General features: G+C 40.7%; 1 protein-coding gene across 6 annotated transcripts in view; it reads left to right on the forward strand.

Moving 5' to 3' along the window:
- Positions 1–18,994, forward strand: part of WDFY4 (WDFY family member 4) — a 295,121-nt gene that overhangs the window by 168,677 nt on the left and 107,450 nt on the right. For all 6 annotated transcript variants that reach the window (XM_086680248.1, XM_086680247.1, XM_086680245.1 and 3 more), the window contains 3 exons: positions 9,889–9,966; positions 15,999–16,205; positions 17,941–17,992. In XM_086680248.1, the coding sequence (XP_086536374.1) occupies positions 9,889–9,966; positions 15,999–16,205; positions 17,941–17,992 (337 nt within the window). The remainder of the gene's footprint in view (positions 1–9,888; positions 9,967–15,998; positions 16,206–17,940; positions 17,993–18,994) is intronic.

Consider the following 18,994-nt stretch of genomic DNA (forward strand, 5'->3'; position numbering starts at 1 on the left):
GCCTTTTTTCCATTATTCAAGTCATCCATCCAGGTCCAGGACAGTATCTGCCCAAAAAGGGACACAAAGGTGCTATGTGGGCTAGTGGTGGCCTTTTGGGAGAGCATGATTTGTATGACTGCATAATACTGTCTCGTAAGGAAGAGCCAGCCTCCCATGTGTTGATATTTACGTTGCTTCATTTTGTGCTACTATACCTGGGATGGTGGAAAATGTTGTCAGTGAATGTTTGTGTATGTATCTTAGGGTTTCTTTGCAAGAAATTACAAGCAGAGAAAATGGTGAGGATTCAAAAGAGAGGTACAAAGTGTCAGCGCACAGTAGATAACAGTCCAGGTGAAGAGTTTAGTCCTGGACCCAGCCCGTGTGGTGCTTGGCTGGAGAGGCCAGGAGCTCTAGCTGTAATCTTGGCCCCAAGTTCCTGAGCAGAGTCTGAGGGGCTGTCTTCAGATGCTGGCCTTCCTTGTGTTTGCAGGGCCACACAGCTGTGATTACAGGGCTAATGATGCTTTAAACAAACAAGTGTAACGACCATCATCAGAGGACAGCAGGCACTTCCTGTGGGGCCGTGTGGGCAAGAGGGTCACCAGCATCTGGCCAGCCCCAGGGGTGCCCTGGCAAAGGTGGGCCCTACCAAGCCGAGGTCAGCTCATTTACAGGTGAGCCCACAGTGGGATATGCCCCATTCCCCAGTCCAAGATCTGGTCTGGATTCTGTAGCCAAGCCCTTCCCTAAGGAGGCACTGGGACAGCAGGGCATGGGCTCTAAACCAGATCTGGACCCTCTCAAACCTCCAAACAGCCTTCTGAGGCCCTTTGTTCTACTTCAGAGGTTCTCAAACTCTTTAACACACAGGCAGTTGCTAAGCAAAGGCTATTTAGTTCCAATAAACGATGCAGAGCTCTGCTCTGAATTTGTCCCTGATCCATGTGCCACATTCACTGCTGCCCAGGCAGATGGGCCTCTGCCCTTGAACCGACCCAAATCGCCCACCTCCTGTCTCTACCTACCAAGTGTGACAACTTTCTAGAGCATGAAATTTCTCAAAGCCCAACTGGAGAGTAGTGTTTGCCTAGCACTGTGGAGACGCGCGGGGTGGAAATGCGCGTGGGGGAGACACACGTGATGGCGGCCTCCAAGAGCTCATCTTCCGGGGCTTCCACTTTCTTGGAGTGTTTTGTTGGAGTCATTCACCCTCGCTTATCCCACTTATCATCATACAGATTTGTCAGGAGACTAAATATTAAATGTGATAATGCACATGGAAACTTCTTTGTCCTCTGTAAAGTGCTAGGTCCTTCCTTTCACCTCCAAGCACGAAGAGCCTCTCCCTCCCCCAGTGCTCAGGTCAACCTCTACTTGGGCTGCCGATCTCATCCTTTCTCGTTTATCTGGCAGAACCTGCACCATCAGGGACCTTTTCCTTTGCTTTTCAACTGTCTCCCATTCACTGCCAAGCTCCCCTCAGCAAGGTAATACACTTGAGTTCTGTTCTTCCTCTTTTATCCTATGACCTTGCTCCCACCTCTTTTTCTCTTCTTCAGAGTCAAGTTTCTTGAATGAGTTGCCTATACTCATGGTCTCCACTTCCTTATCCTATTTCTAGTTGACTTATTGCTATCTAATCATCCCTCTGAAACAACTCTCAGAAGTTGCCAATGACCAGTTCCTGCAGACAAATCCAATGGATGCTTTCAGGCCTCATCTTACAGGACTTCTCTGGTGCATTCACTGTGGTCACATGGCCTTGGCTTCCATGGCCTCTCTTTATGGTTTTCCTTAAACCTCTCTAACCTTTCTCCTGCTGGCCCGAACTTTGCTAGTGTTTTCCAGCTTTTGTACCTTGTCTCCCCAGTCTCCTCTCTGTACCTACTCTCTAGGAGGGATCTTATCATCTCTCAGGGTTTTCCTATCATCTGGTTGGTCATGACTCACAAATTCATCAACCTGGGATGTCTCATCTGAGCTTTATTCTAGGGATGTGCAGCCATACCTCTGACACTTAAATTCAGCGTGTTACACATCACATCATTTAAACTTGCTTTCTCTTGTTCTTGTGATCTCTCTCTCTCTTTTTTAAATGTATATTTATTTTTGAGAGAGAGAGAGAGGCTGAGAGAGAAGGCGACAAAGGATCCAAAGATGGCTCTGCACTGACAGCAGAGAGCCCGATGTGGAGCTCGAACTCACCACAAGATAGTAACCTGACCTGGAATTGGAAGCTTAACTGATTGAGCCTCCCAGGCATCCTCTCTTAATTTCTCTTAGTTTATCTAATTTAATTCACTCAATTAGGCAAACCAGAAATTTTGGAGAAATTCTTACTCTCTCATACAGTCACTGATTCCTACCAATTTTACATTTCTTATAGTTCTTGAATTTGACTTCTCCACTTTACTCATTCCTCCATCTAATGTCTCACTTGTACTGTGACAGTAGTGTCCTAAGGGGGCTCCCTACTTCCAGTCTTTCAAATTGCTGTAAGAGTGAGCAATTAAAATGCTAATGGACCACATCAGACTTCTATTTAAAACCTCTCCTTTAAGATACATACAGCTAAAGCAACATCTCAACCACAGAACCTTCCCTGAACATGATTGGTGATGAGGTCTCCTCTTCTGTGTGTTTACTGGGTCCTGTGTTACCATGTCCTGTGCATAGCTCTGTCTCAACATTGGTCATGGCAGCTCATAACCATCTGTCTCTTCCATCACATTCCACAAAACCAGATATGAGGTTCATCTTTGTACTCCAGCACCTGGAAAATAGGAGAAGGACAATGAATGTTTTCTGAACTTAACAATAGAGAGTAAATTTGACATTAGAAATGAAGTATCTGAGCAAGGATGCAAACACCCCTGGGCTATAGTTATTGTAGCTAGGCTATTTTTTTGAAGAGTAAAGATGGTTTATAACTTAACTCACACAGAATTTTATCTAATTGTGAAGTTCGAAGAGACCATCTAAATCAACTGTTTTTAACTGATCTTATCTGTGACCTACATACAAATAGTCTCTTTGGGTGACCCTTTTCAATTTACAAAGTACTTGCATTGTACAGTCTCACCCTATCTTCATAACATTTATTTGGAATAATCAGAAGAGATACTGTTAACCTCATTTTATAGATGGTAAATCAAATCTCAAGACATATCAAGTGGTTTGCCCATGTACCGTAGGTAGTAAGGACCAAGAACCAAGGTCCCTGGACTTCTCTTTCTACCTCCAGACCCTCATTTAGCAACACGGAGCAACATGGAAGTCTGGACATGTTGTCACATGTCTTGCTAGAGTCTGCCTGCCTGAAACTCCCTGCTCTGGTCCCATTGAAGCCCCTGGGGTCACCCACACAAGGCCCATCCATCCGTTTTTGGCAAGATGTGTGGCACATGTGCTACGTGACAGGAGCTGCTTTGTGTCCAAGTGCTCCCCAAGAGCTCTCTTCTGCTGCAAGTCTCCAGAGCACTGTATATGAAAGAGGTCTGGGCTTCTGCCTTAGATGTAAAATTAGTCAAATTTGTCACCATTTTATGTCACTTACAATGCTCATAATGACTGCTTTACTTATAAATGTGTGTAAATATGTGTAAACAGCCATATGAAAGAAAATTCTGCAAAAAAAAAAAAAAAAGGAAATCAAAGAAAAGAAAGAAATCATTCTATTCCCACTACTTCAAAACTGTAAGTGGGGTTTTACAATTATATTGTTTTCATATTTTTGAATCTGTGCTGACAAACACTTTTTTTATTTTATTGAAATGTAACACACATAGAAAATAGTGTTTAGATCACAAATATTCACATTTAAGAATTTTAACAGAGTGAACATGTGACCAGTACTCAGAGAAGAAAATATAGCATTATATTATATTACCCAGAAGCACTCCCAAACCCCATGTTCTTTCCTGGTCACTAGACCCCTCTTTTCTCCAAGGAACCATTATCCTAGCCTCTAATATCATACATTAGTTTTTCAAGCTTTTACTTTTATGTAAATGAAATGACATAGTATATATGCTTTTCTCTGGCTTATTTCCCTCCAGACTATGTGCAATTTATCTATGTCATTGCATGGAGTGGTAATTCATTGATTTTCATAGTGTTAGAACAATAATTCTTAGGACCCATTTACCGTCTTAAAAATGACTGGGGACTCCAAAAAGCCTTGTTTATGTTTATTGTATCTATTGATATTTACCACATTAGAAATTAAGACAAAATTTAAAAAGTAATGCATTTTATTAATTCATTTAAAAGTAACAGTAATAAATCCATTATATTTAAAAATAAATAGCACTTTTAATAAATATGTTTTTCAAAATAAAAATTATTAAAAGGGGAGTATTGTTTTATATTTTTGCAGGTCTCTTTAATATCTGTCTGGCTTAGTAAGAGGACAGCTGGATTCAATTCCTGTATCTGCTTCTTTACTCAATCAGTTGTACTGTATTTTTTTTTTTTTTGGTTGAAATATATGAAGAAAATCTAGCTCCCTATAGATATGCAGTTTGAATTCAGAAAGGAAATTATAGATGTACTTTGATACTACACCAAAACTCAACAAGTAATAGCTTCTTAAAGGTTAGTTGAAACCTTTATCAGTTAATTTTTTGTCCATTTAACATATTGATCTATTTTGCACTTTGGATATTTTAACTCATACGTGATTTTATAACATGCGTCTAACATGCTTTTGGAATATTGGTTCCTTGAGTTACGTAGATCTCCTTAATGTTGACACATTTCCTTGGACAATATGGAAAACATGTTCATGTCACCACCAATATTAAAAATTTTAGCTACTGTCAAGCTTATAGAGGCAGATACATGTTTTCTAACATTCTAATATTTGAAATTTGAAAGCTTAATTTTATCATTGTCAGAAAATACTGTCAGTTGTTTTATTTGAGAAGACAGGTCTACATTATTTTATTTTACTTTTTTTGTTGCTATTGTGAGTGGAACTGTTTTCTTAATTTCCTTTTCGGATAGTTTGTTCTTTGTGTGTAAAAACATGACTCATTTTTGCATGTTGATTTTGTATCCTACAACGTTATTGAATTCATTTGTTAGTTCTAACAGTTTCCTTTCCTTTCTTTCTTTCTTTCTTTCTTTCTTTCTTTCTTTCTTTCTTTCTTTCTTCTTTGGTTGAGTATGTAGGGTTTTCTACATATATGATTATATCATCTACAAACAGAAATAGTTTTACTTCTTCCTTTCTAATTTGGATGTCTTTTATGTATTTTTCTTATTTAATTGCTCTGACTAGGACTCCCAGTGCTATGTTGAATAGAAGTGGTAACAGTGAGCATCCTTGCTTTCTGGTGGATCTTAGAGGGAAAGCTTTTGGTTTCCCCCACTGATTATGATGTTAGCTGTGGGCTTTTCACATATGGCCTTTATTGTGTTTAGGTAAATTCCTTTTATACTTCTTTTTTTGAGAGTTTTATCATAAATAAATGTTCAACTTTGTTAGATGCTTTCCCTGTGTCTTTTGAGGTGCTCATGTTCTTTTGTTCTTTCATTCTGTAAATGTGGTATATGACATTGATTGATTTGCAGATGTTGAATCATCCTTTTATCCTAGGGAAAAATCTTAGTAGGTCATGGTGTATTATTATTGTAATGTGCTGTTGAATTCTATTTGCTAGTATTTTATTGAGGATTTTTGCATCTCTGTTTACAGGTATATTGGCCTATAGTGTTCCTTTTTGTGACGTCTATCTGGCTTTGGTATCAGGATGATGCTAGCCTCATAAAATGAGTTTAGAAGTGTTCCCTCTTCTTCTGTTTTTTTTTTGTTTGTTTGTTTGTTTTTGTTTTTTGGAAATTTAAGAAGGATTGGTATTAATTATGTAGCGACACATTATGCTTTATCTATTGCTGATTTCCACTGAATTTTTTCTCAAATTTGGTCTCTCATCCTCTAATTACTGTTTATGCCCAGGCCTGAAATTTTCTTTGTTGGGGGAGTTTTATTTGCAGATTTAGTTTCTGTAATAGACATTGCACAATTTAGATTTTCTGTTTCTTTTTGTATCAGTTTTGGTAAATTATGTTTTCCCGGGAATGTGTGTGTTGTTCATCCAAATTTCAAATGTATTAGCATAAAGTTATTCATAATGATTCTTTAAATGTTTGTAGAATCTAGAATGGTGTCTCGTTTTCTTCTTCCTGCTCTTGGTAACTTTTGACTGTTTTTTTTTCTTTATCAGAATTTCTGGGGGAGATATTAAACGTATTTCCCTTGGTTTAAATTGTTTTTCAAATTTCTTGATAGATTACATGCTTATTTTTTCTAATAATACTATTGGTATATTACATATATTCCCACAAAAAAAATTTTAGTTCTATCATACATGCTTGATTATGTGATATTTTCATTTTCATTTAGGCTAAAATATTTTCTAACTTCCATTTTGATTTCTTCTTTGACCCATGGGCTACTTAAAATAATATTGCTTAATTTTTAAATATATGGGGATTAAAAAAAATAGTTGCTTGTAACTTAATCCCACTATGTTCAAAAAAGTATATTCTGTGTAATTTCAGTCATTTGAAATTATTTTATGTTTGTTCCATGTTCCATCCTGTGGCAGGTTTTAGTAGTAATTCCATTTGAGCGTTCTGTATCATTTATTTTCTGCAATTTTTTAAACAATTCATCAGATGAGGCTTGCCTACTATAGTCTTCAAATATTCTTTATTTCTACCTTTCTTGTCAGCTTCTTCTGTTAGTTACTGAGAGATAAGTTACCTTCTTCCAGTGTGATTGTAGACTTGTTTGCTTCTCCTTTCAATTCTGTTATGTTATATATTATATATTCTGAGGCTATATTAATAGATGCTTCACATTTAGAACTTACACTTTCCTAGTGTATTTATCCTTTATCATTATGAAGTACCGTCTTCATTCCTAATAACACTTCTTACTTTAAAGACTACTACTTGTACAGTTTTACCACATTTCTTTTGGTTAGCCTTCGTCTAGTTTATTTTTTTTTTTTTACCATCATTTTACTTTCAACCTTTTGTGTCCTTGTTTCAAGGAGTATCTCTTTTTAAGTAGCATTTACTTAGGTTTTCCTTTTTGATACAGTTTATCTTTTATTTGGAGCATTTAGTCTATTTACGTTGAATGTAATTAATGACAATTTTAGTTTAAATCCACCTTGTTTAAAATTTTCTGTTTGGGGGCGCCTGGGTGGCTCAGTCGGTTAAGCGGCTGACTTCGGCTCAGGTCACGATCTCACGGTCCGTGGGTTCGAGCCCCGCGTCGGGCTCTGTGCTGAAAGCTCAGAGCCTGGAGCCTGTTTCAGATTCTGTGTCTCCCTCTCTCTGACCCTCCCCCGTTCATGCTCTGTCTCTCTCTGTCTCAAAAATAAATAAATGTTAAAAATTTTTTTTTTAATTTTCTGTTTGTAATATCTGTTATTTATTCCTTTTTTTCCCCTCTTTCAACATATTATCAACTATTTTAAAGTATTGTACTTCCCTTCTATTACCTGGAAGTCACATATTCTTTTGTTATGTTTTTAGTGGTTAGCCTAGAAATTACAATGTGCATATTTGCTTTATTAAGGTCTAATGTAAATTAGACCCTTTTTCCAAATTAAAAAAAAATTTTTTTAATGTTTATTTATTTTTGAGAGCAAGAGAGAGAGAAGGACACAGAGCATGGTGGGGGGCGGGGGGGCTGGCAGAGAGAGGTGAGACACAGAATCTGAAGTAGGTTTCAGGTTCTGAGCTGTCAGCACAGAGCCTGACATGGGGCTCAAACCCACCAATCTTGAGATCATGACCTGAGACCAAGTTGGATGCTCAAATGACTGAGCCACCCAGGCGCCCCCCCCAACTTTTAATTGAAGAAACCTAGGACACTATTTCATTTATCCCATCCATCTTTTGTTATTTTTTCATGTGTTTTAATTCTTATTTTTTAAATCCTGTAAGTTTTTATTATTATTGCTATTATTGTTTTCCAATAGCCAAAATTCATTTAGATATACTAATATATTTACCATTTCTGTAGTCTTTCATTCATTCCAAAGATATATGCTTCAATATGAAATCATTTTCATTCTACCCCAAAAGCTCCTTCACTTCATGCAGTTCTGCTGGTAATGCATTCTATCAGTATTATTCACCTGCAAATGTTTTGGTTTGTCTTTATTTTTGAAAGATATTTTCACTGGGTAGAGGCTTTGAGCTTGTCAGTTTTTTTTTTCTTTCATGATTCGAAGATGTTGTTCCGTTTTCTTCTGGCCCCTACCATTCTTACTGTCGCCTCTTTAAAGATGATAAGAACTTTTGCTATCTTTTTGAATATTTTTTCTTTTTTTCTTTTTTGCAGTTTAATTGTGATGGGCTTCTGGGTGGTTTTCTAACTGTATTTTTCTTGTTTGAGGTTTACAGAATTTCTCAAATCTGTGGCTCGATGAGTCTTGCACCTGTTTGGGAAGATTCTCATTAGCTTTCCAGATATTGCTTCTTTGTCTCCTCCCCTTTGGAGACACCAGTCCACATATGCTAGATGCTTTCTCTATATTACATACGTATCTATCTTTATCCCTTAAGTATTTTCCATACTTATATCTCATCATATTTAGCAAGAATATTTCTTCCATTTTACTCACCCTCTGTTCAGTTGTATCCACTCTGCTGTCAGACTTACCTATGGAGTTTCTAATTTCAATTAATTCATTTCACAGATTTAGAAATTTTATCTGGTTATTTTCCATAGATCCCATATCTCTTGCAAAAGCCTCCATTCTGCATTTTTTGGACTACCTTGCATTATTTTAAGGTCCATGTGTGTTAACTGTAATGTCTGGATATATGTGGGGGTATGCTTTTATTATCTGTTTTTCTGTTTATCCTTTTAACAGGTACATCTAGTAATTTCTGCTTGACTACTGAGCATTTCGTATGAAATTCTCAGTTAGAGGCTTCACATGGTGGGATCCTTCTCCAGAAAGGACTTTCTTTGCCTTCTGGCATGTACTTGGAGTGGGGGCAGATCACTATAATGTACTCAGAGTTTGAGCCCATTGGAAGTCAGGTTTCAGCTTTGTAAGACCAGCTTTGTAAGACCTATTTCCAATCCGCCTTTATTTCTACGGCGCAGCCCTTGAGATATCCCACTATAAAGCCCAAATCCTGTTGGTTTTTACAACTTACACTGCTTATAAATCAGAAACTGCTTAAAAGAGAACATCAGTGCAGAAAGCTGGGCTTGCCTCTCTGTACTGTCCTATTTCTGGACTCTTGGTCTCTTATGGCCTAGGTGTCTTGGTGAGCCTGAATTCCTATTTTTGTCTCCTTAGCCACCTGAAAGCATCACAAGTTCCGTTAAGCTTCTCTGCTTCTTACCCACCACTTTCTGTTCAGCTCAACTTCTTGTGTTATTTGCAAACTTGCAAATATCCCAGGGGCAAAAAATCATAGATATCAGGCATTGGGCACATCTCAGTGAGTTTTCTTTATCTCCAAGATCTTGACGTCTTAAGACTTGGCTCTCTTGGTACTCTCTGCTGCCTTAAAGCAGATTATTCAAATATGGCTTTTCTTTTTATTCTTGGGAGGAAGACTGACCTGTTGTAAGCTAGCTCATGATAGCTGGAAGTGGAAGTAACCCACAGACGTGTATATGTGTGTGTGTGTGTGTGTGTGTGTGTGTGTGTGAATGTGTGTGTGCACATGTGTGTGCGTGTGTGCATATCTGTGTGTGTGGTGTCAGCGTAAGTGAAGTCTTTATTGATGAGGTTGTGACTGAGTTGACCAACAAAACTTGTAACCGTTATTTCCCCTGATAATTGGTCAGAATGGAGAAGTTTTTATCTGAAATCACAACTGTCATTAAGCTGTGACCTGTTTTCTCTCTTCCAGGATTTCGTGTCGTGTATCGAGAACTACAGAAGAAGAGGACAGGAACTATATGCGTCTTTATACAAAGATCATGTCCAGGTAAGAAGCAGAACAGCTCTTTTCTCTGCACAGAAGCCAGGAATCTACCCTGGACCGGGAGCAAAGAATCAGAAAGGCCTTTGGTTTAAGTTCTAGTTGGCTAAGTCAATAATTGGCCAGCAACGATTCAGACCTACTTGTGTAACCTGTGCAGTGAATGTGGAGCCATGCTGTCAGCAGCTGAGGAAATAGTCAGCATGTTTATCCTCTCATCTACCCATTCATCCACTAGTAAATAGGTGTCAACCCAGAGTGCCTCAGACCCTGAGCTATGAGCTAGGGGTGCAACTGTACAGGCCTCACTCTCTGGTAACTTCACTCTACTTCTCTGGAGGGATAGATATGAAATAACTACACAAATAAATCGATCATTATTACTCGTGTTGAGCAAGAAACATGGAAAATACAGGTACAATGAGAGATTATGATGTGGGGAGAATTTAACTTGGGCCGATCAGATACCCCCTCCAAGAAAGTGACCATTAAGTTAAGATCTGGAGGAGGAAGATGGATGGAAGTATTCTGAGGATGTGTTTTTGGCTAAGGGAAGGTCATGTGGGAAGTTCCTGATCAGGAAAGAGCTGGATGCCGCCAGTTAACTGGAAGAAGAAGCGACTGGGTGACCTGAATCAGAGATGAACAAGGGTGAGGACGAGGCAGGGCCACAACACACAGGGCTTGCTGCCTCCTTAGGGCTTTTGCATTTTACCTTAAGTTCAATGGGTCGCCACCATGAGGGCAGATGTAGATACTTACAACCCCTCTCTAGGTGTGATTTCTGGACAGTCAAGGTAAAGAGCACTGACTGTCATGCCAGTGAGATCTCTAGTTGAGTCTCAGGTCTGCCCCGTCCCAGGCCTGCAGTCTGAGTCTCAGGGTCCCCCTTTAAAAGAAGGGATAATATTTCCTAACTGTAAAAATTAAAGAGAAAGCATAGATCACCAAGAAGTGACTGGCAGGGAATACATGTCCATTGTGCAGTTATGGAATGGCTAAGAGGTTCATCTTTAGTCTGTGTTGTTGTTAACAAACATTTTATTTTTTTATTTTTATTTTTTGTTAACAAACGTTTTAAAAAATTGTTGCTAATAATAGAACACGACATATATATAGTATTAAAACCCCACTAAAAATACTATTTGCTTTACAATTTCTCTGTTCCAAAATCTATGCTAAGTACAGGAAAGGCAGAGATTATAATGTCACTGCTGTGCCTTGAAGGTTCTTAAAACCCAGTAGAAGGACCAAGAGTAAGGAAATAACCACAAGCAGGGTGATGAGGCCAATTCTAGGATATTCTACTATAAAGAGTAGAGTAATAGGGTGTAAGGAGTCATGAAGCATGGCTGGGATGGTGTGAGGGGCCAAAGAAGGCCTGCCCAAATGTCAGGGGAACAAAATCGGCTCTGATCAACTTCAGCCAAGCAACCTGGTCTAATTCCCTCCAAATAAGCTCACTTGGGAGCCCACACATGCCCCTGGAAATAAGGATTCATGAGCTGTGCAGCCTGCACCCCAGAAACACACAGGTTAGCAACATAGCCTCCCCAGCTATCCTGTGAGTAAGGACAGGGGCAGTTCATCAGACTTGACAGGGGTGAAAGAGGGGTTTGGGGGTCTACAGGACATGCGGCCATCAAAGCTATCAAGAGACATTCCTGTTTCTCTGGTCGCACAAGCTGGTCTGAAGCAGGCTCTCAGTGTGGAGAAGAACCTCCTCATGGGCACCTACATTGTTGACTGCACTGCACAGCTGGAGGGGTGCCCTGCTGGCTTAGCCTCATGGTATCTGAGCCCCTCGGACAGGCCCTTGCACATCAATGCCCCACCACTTGTATTCACTGACTTCTTTCAGGATTAGCAATATAGCTAATAAATTCAATTGCTCTTGGGGGAAAATACGATGAATTGTTTAAGATTACATCCTTTGTTTATGGGCATCCTCGCCACACTTGTTTCATTCCAAGATAGAGGGTGTTGTTTGTCTAAACATCCAAATCAGCACCCAGTGGAGAATGTGAGAATCTCTCTTCCTACGGTTGGAAGAGCCTGGGAGATTTGCTGATGACTGGAAGAGATGTGCTGTGTGGTACTTTGTGAGTTTCTGCTGGAATGTGTGAGACTGAAAGTTCGTGGGGGAAGGACAGAACCTCGGCAGAGGCTCCGAGCCGACGAGGAAAGTTGCCGGCCTTCTGGAACATTTGGCCTTGTTCATTTTCAGCAGCGGGCTTCAATGGGGTTCAGAGAATGCTTCAGAAAGTTGTGTAGAGTTTTACCGTTTGAGGTATTTTAGAGAAAATCAGCATTTGAGGCTAATCCATAAGGATACTTTCCAAGTGTTTAAATATTTAAGACAGATTGTTTCAATGTTTAAAGGAATGCAGAGGTAATCACCATCTGCCAGAGATAATGGGGCCTAGAGCATCCACCCTGCTTTTTTAAGGGGCAATACATTTTCCGAGGGCAGCCCCCACTCTACTTCCAGAAAAGCCATGTCCAAATTCTGTGAAGAGATCAGGCTAGTGAAACCCACCAAGTTCTTCAAGGACAGCGTGTGCCGAGTGTACTCAATGAGGCCCTCCCAGGAGGGTGGTCGTAGTGAGATTCAGGGATCCCGGCCCACAGGGCTCTCCGTAATACGTGGTGTAAGACTTCCCTAACTTGGCCTGTTGCCCACAACCGAGAGGTCTCTGCAAATGGCAGGAGCCCGCAACATGACCAGGTAACATTACCCAGTGCCCTGGAAGTTCATCCAAGCATCATCATATCCCATCATTATGTTACCAGTAAGTCAGGCAATTTGATATATCCAATCTCCCAAATTTCTTGTTGCTCCAGAAGCACTGGCAAAAACAGTTTCCTCGACTCTGGCCCTGCCAGGATTCCCATTTGCCTTTTCCAAATTCTATTCGTTCTCTTTTCTGTGGTCCAGCTGCTCTGGTTCTATGCCCAGACCATCCTGTTCTTATGGCGATTCCTTACCATAATTGACAGAAATGCCTCATTCTGTCTGTGCTGTTTCTAAAACATTCCAGGCTTTACTGGTTAAAGCTATTGCAAGATGCCTGCCATCCTAGAAGTGGCCTTTCTTTTTAGTATGTGAGAAGCAGTGTTCTGCCGCACCCTTTTGGGTTCTCTAAGGGCCAACAGTTTGTTGCCATTTCTTGCTGAGTTTCTGTATATTAAGTTTTTTGTCACAGCTCTTTCAAATGCAAATATCAGAAGCTCAGCTCAAACTGGCTTAGGCAGCAAATGAAGTTTTGTGGTACTAAAAAATCTGGGGAAGCAGTCTTCAAGAAGAGCTGGATCCAGGTGTTTAAGCTCTGTTCTAAGCAACCTGTTTCTTCTCTCTCCCTTTCTCTTCTCTCTCCCTCTCAGGCTGTACATCCTAGAACTAGGCAACGTTCATGTAAAAGCTGGGGACCCATTTTCTAGCTTGCACAAAGGCAGTGTCTTCTTGCTGAGCTACATGCCTGTGGACTGTCTCTGCCTCAGGGGCACTCTGATGCACATAAAGGCACCCTGACGTGGGGCAGGTGACCCCAACTGTGTACCCATGCATCTGCCTCTCTGCACTGTCTGCTCCATATAGGTTCAGAGAGCACCATCTCCAGTCCTGGGGAATGATGTGCACTAGCCCATCCTGTAATCGTCCTCCACCACTTGGATGACATTCGGAACTGAAGCCAGGGCTGGGATCAGCCCCTCCAAAGCATGGGGGACCAAAAGCAGGGAAGGGTTGGTTGCCCAGAGGAAAAGCTCATTAATGCTACTGAAAAGTTTCCATTCAGCCCCAAGTCATATCTACCTCTAACATACCAGAAATCCTGCCTCTAAGTCTCTAAGCATTTGGCCCAATCGAGCTTGAAGCCGAAAGGGGACCTTACCTTATGCAGAAACACAGGCATTAGAGAGCACGTGGAAGGTGGCATGCCTGGGTGGCTCAGTCGGTAAAGTGTCCCACGTTGGCTCAAGTCATGATCTCACGGTTCGTGAATTCGAGCCCCTCATCAGGCTCTCTGCTGTCAGTGTGAAGCCTGCTTCCATCCTGTATGCCCCCCTCTCTCTGCCCCCTTCTCAAATAAACATTGAAAAAAAAAAAAGCAGAGCACCTTGCAGGTATGGGAACTCAGGGCTTTTGCCGTTTGATCATCCTGTGTCCTCTCTCCTGGGACCACTTGTGGCTTTCTGTCACGGACTAAACAATCACTCATCTCTGAGGGATCTCACTACTGATACATGCCTGTCTGGCTGCAGGTATTTGAGACAACTTATTTGCTCTGTGATGAAGACACAGGCAGCCATGAACCCCCAGGTTCATAGGTAGATCCTTGGGGTGAAGAAGATACTGTTTAAAGACTAATTTTAAATCCAAGGTGGACAACCCAATAGCTTGGGATTACTCATCCTCTATGAAGCTTTATATGTTATTCGAAACCCAGCGACAATCTCCAGGGAGCTGAAATATTTTCCCTAAACGTGTATTCATTTCATATAACCTCATCCCTGTAAAAGGCTTTGGACAGGACAGACATTATTTTTCTGGAGCTCCTTATTAACCAGTCGGAGTATTATATAAAATGCTGTTTGGGATATAAATGTGAGAACTGTGGAGAAACAAAATAATCTCGCTTTGAAATAGGATTTGCTTTATTCACGATAACAATACTGTTTACGCTGAGAAAGTCACCGCATAAAAACTCTTGAAAATACTGTCTCATTTAATCCTTACATAAACCCATGGCTTTATTATTATTGTAATATTATTAACTGCATTTGATGAAGCCCCTTTCCATGAGACGACTAGAGAATAGCAGAAACATGATGATGACCCTGGTTCGTCTGACCCCAAAGACCATGGAACTTGCGCTGTATTGTCTGTTATATTCAGCTCCATCACCCGGTGGTCCTTGGAGAAACCACGTCTCCTCTCCCAGACTTGATTTCTTTATGAGGATAGTAGAAATTATTTAAAAGGTTCAAGCTTCACACATGATGCCGCTGCGTAGAGGAACGGAGATAGAGCAGGTGAGGGGCTCGGCCCTGATGCATGATAGTGATTTCTTTTCTCTTGATGTTAAGTTGATGAGATTTGTGCTTCTCAACATTAACACACCTTTCAATTTTCTGAAAACTTAAAATCAAAAGATAGGGCAAATAACCATCGAATATTTGAATAACTGCAAAAGTTCACCCCAAAGACACATAAGATTCCGCTGTCAAAGCTGACAGGTGTCAAGTTTCCTTTGACAGGTGATGCAGACAACTTCAGTGTGGCATACAAAAGCAGTTTGGGGGGGGGGGTCAGTCAAGTGCCACATATGCAAACTATAAAGATGTCATCAGTAAGGGATTATTGTCATTAATAGCAAAGGTTTTAGTTTCCACATACATTCTAGAATTCTTCAACATTCTAGACTCCTAGGATATTAGGATTTGAAAGACCCTTAGATGATATCTAGGCCAAAGTTCTCATTTAACAGTTGGAGAATCTGAGGTCCAGAGACAGAGATGACTTTTTCAGATCTACCAATTGTTGGCAGGTCTGTGATTCCGCCCCCCCCCCCCCCCCACACACACACACATACACACACACACACCTCCAGTCCAGACACTGGAAGGAGTATCTTCAGCATCATTTTTGAAGGGCAGGGGTTGTAGTAAGATTCTGTGTTCCATTTATAAAGTCCATTCTGTCCAACCTATTCTGATGAATAGTGTCAGGACCTTCAGGTCCTATTGTGCTCTGCACAACACCCAGCAGTCACATGGTTCTGAAGGCCAGCGGGCAGATGGTTTTCTCCTCCCCCAACCTGGATTGAATGGTCTCAGAGCTGAAAAACCGCTATCTTCTCCTGGCCTGCTCCTGGCTCCAGGATGTATACTCCACACCCTGAGGGTGCTCAGGGCTGCCTGTAGGGTTTTATTTTTCTCAACCAATTAAGAGGGCTTGGTCTGTTCATCCCCAGAGGTTCGGGGCCAAGCCCATGAGGAAATGTGTCTAAGGGTGACCCTGTACTTCTGCTTCCCAGAGACGGAGATGTAACAACATCAAGGCGGCCAACGCCTGGGCCAAGATTCAGGAGCAGCTTTTTGGGGAGCTGGGCTTGTGGGGCCAAACGACAGAAGCCACACTTTGCTCCAGGTGGGAACTGGACTGGAGAGAGGGACCAGCTCGCATGAGGAAACGTGTTAAACGCTTGTCTCCGCTGGAAGCCCTGAGTCCAGAAAGGCTCAAGGTAAGAGTTAGATGCAGTGAAACAAGGATGCTTCCAGGCAGGAAATGTGTAGGGAAGTGTCTTCTGAGCTATTCCTTCTCATGCTGTTTTCACCAGGAGTGCTTTGGGAATGCTTTGGCATGGGCAGGTGGGAGAGATCATGTGCAGTTAAGTGTAAGAGTGCTATAATTTATTCTTGATGCCATTTAAAAGAAGAAAAGAATAAACCCTCAGTTTTTTTCTCAGTTTTTAAGAGTCTTTTATGCTTTGGTTGACGGGGGGTGGGAGGGAGGGGAGGGCGGGTGATGGGTATTGAGGAAGGCACCTTTTGGGATGAGCACTGGGTGTTGTATGGAAACCAATTTGACAATAAATTTCATATTTAAAAAAGAATAATAAAATAAAATAAAATAAAATATAAAAAAAAGAAGAAAAGAATTACTAAACCTCCCAGGTATATAGAAAGGCTGCTGTAACTACAGCATGAATAAATAAGAAAATGAGTGAATGAATAGCTGAGTGGTTCATATCTACACCACTGACTCAGTATCACGCTGACATCCACAAAAGTCCAATGGAATAATCTGGGCATCAGTGTTTGGAAGGAGCTAAGTCATGACCGTTGTCTGCATAAGTTATCTGTAATGGAGCAGTCGTAACCAGCCCTGCTATGGCCATTATTGCATAATCGAATCTCATAGCAAGTTTTACAGTGGAAATATCTTGAACTCAGCCATTTCTGCAAGCATGAACCTGTGACCCAGGGAGTCCAAACAACATTGGAGCCATTGGTTTCCCAAGCAACAGGATCTAGGTGGTCCTTGGGAGTTTGCTTTGATGAAGCGTGAATTCTGTGTCATCAGACTGACAGTTCTGCCTTTTAAAGAATGGGGAACCAGTTGGATTAGGAGTGGATATGGAAAAATCTGTTAATAGTTCTCTCATGTCTTCATTGAAGGATTCCGATTTAAGGTATTCTAGAAGGCAGCCTTCCAAACAGTGGAATGCAAGACATTTCCTTCTGCATTCCTCCTGAGATACAACGTCGGGATTATTCTGTAGTCTGTAACCTCAGGATCTTTTATCCACTTTAAATTCTTCCTAAAACTTAATGAAAAAAAAATTATATTTCACTCATTCAGTAGACACTTGAATTTTTTTTAATTTAAATTCAAGTTAGTTAATATACAGTGTAGTCTTGGCTTCAAGAGTGGAACCCAGTGATTCCTCTCTTACGTACAGACACTTGAATTTTTAATGTATTATCAGTGAACATCTGGTTTTATATAGTATTTTCCCCCCAGTACATTTCTTAGGAAGTGGAGGCAGGAAAAATAAGTATCCTGTCCACTGTGCTAGTGACAAAGCCAAAGGCTGGCTGTGAAACCTGGTCTCTGGCCTCTCAGGCTGCCTAGCCCCAGATCCTGTGCCTGGTCACCTCTCCAGGGTGGCCCACATCACAGACATCTGAGATGCTATTTGATCCCATTTTGGCATCATCTTTGGTAATTACTGTAAATCCTACTTAATGGAAGATTGTGGGTTTTTTCCCCTTTGACTCAGGAACATTAATACTTACGTTTTATTGTGGTCCTTTAGGATTTAGCATTCCTCCCTTCTTGCATCTAAGACTTGTGACTATATGAGTAATTTGAGGGGGTCACATGCATGTGTGTGTGTGAACCTGTGTAATGGGGTGAGGGGCACCATAGTAGTATTCAGGATTTAATTTCTCTATTCTCTTGTTTTGTTTCAGGAAAATCAAGACAGAAACAGCAACGTGTCTCAAACAAATGTTGAAAGCCAAGGTACTCCATTTATCATTTTACCTGTTTTTCATTAATCATCAAACCAATTCTTGGTTTTATTTAATATGAAATTAATACTCTGGAGGAAGAAAATGCTTATGTCTGAGGTAGGCGATGCTAAGACTCTTGGCATTACTGTGCTCTCCAGGATGAGGAGGAAAGTATTCCAGACCTTGACACTCTGGTAGGGGAAGAATTTTATATTATAGTTATAACAATAAAATTTTTTTCAGGGGAACTATCTTGTCAATTTGCTATGTCAGGGAAACCTCAAAAGCGTCCCTAAATAATACTAATACATGTGCAGTATGTGACCCAAAACACATAGGAGGAAAATAAGAAAATACTTCAAAGTAAAAATGGGTAAAAGAGGTATTTAAAATTTTTTTAAACTGAATCCTCTGATTGTAAAACCAGCTGCAATAGTCACTATTATTTCCCAAGCTAAAAAATATATATATACTTCGAATCGTTTTTGATGTTTATACTGACTCTTCAATTGTATAATCCTCATGGAGGGATTTGGCTGAATTGGTTTGCTGAAAATCCAAGGTTTATTTTCAGAGCCCATTTGGCATGAACACACTGAAACACACACACACACGAATATACACGCAGACACACACCGACATACACACTCTATTTCAGATTTTGTGTTTCTACCAGACCCTGCCTTTTGCTTCAAACACTCCCTGTCTGTGAGTTTCATTGTCTCCTCAGCTGCAGCATGTGTCCTGTCCTTAATTAGATGACAGCTTCCTACCACTGATAAACTTATCTCACTCAGTGCCTTAGTGACCGGATTTTGCATTGAGCTTGCTATCTTGCCAGTCTACAATAACAAAGCCTGGAAGTGAAGATGCTGGGCCTTGATCCCAGGTTGATTTGGGGGTCCCACTGTGGCACAGGACTCGGGACAGTCTTGTAATGCCCTTTTGCTTCTCTCCTCTTTAACTCAAGCCCCACAGCTCCAGGATCACAGTGATAGTCTACCTGTGTTCC

Source organism: Puma concolor, chromosome D2 (genome assembly GCF_028749965.1).
Source record: "Puma concolor isolate L17-30 chromosome D2, mPumCon1.1.hap2, whole genome shotgun sequence".
NCBI lineage: Eukaryota > Metazoa > Chordata > Mammalia > Carnivora > Felidae > Puma > Puma concolor.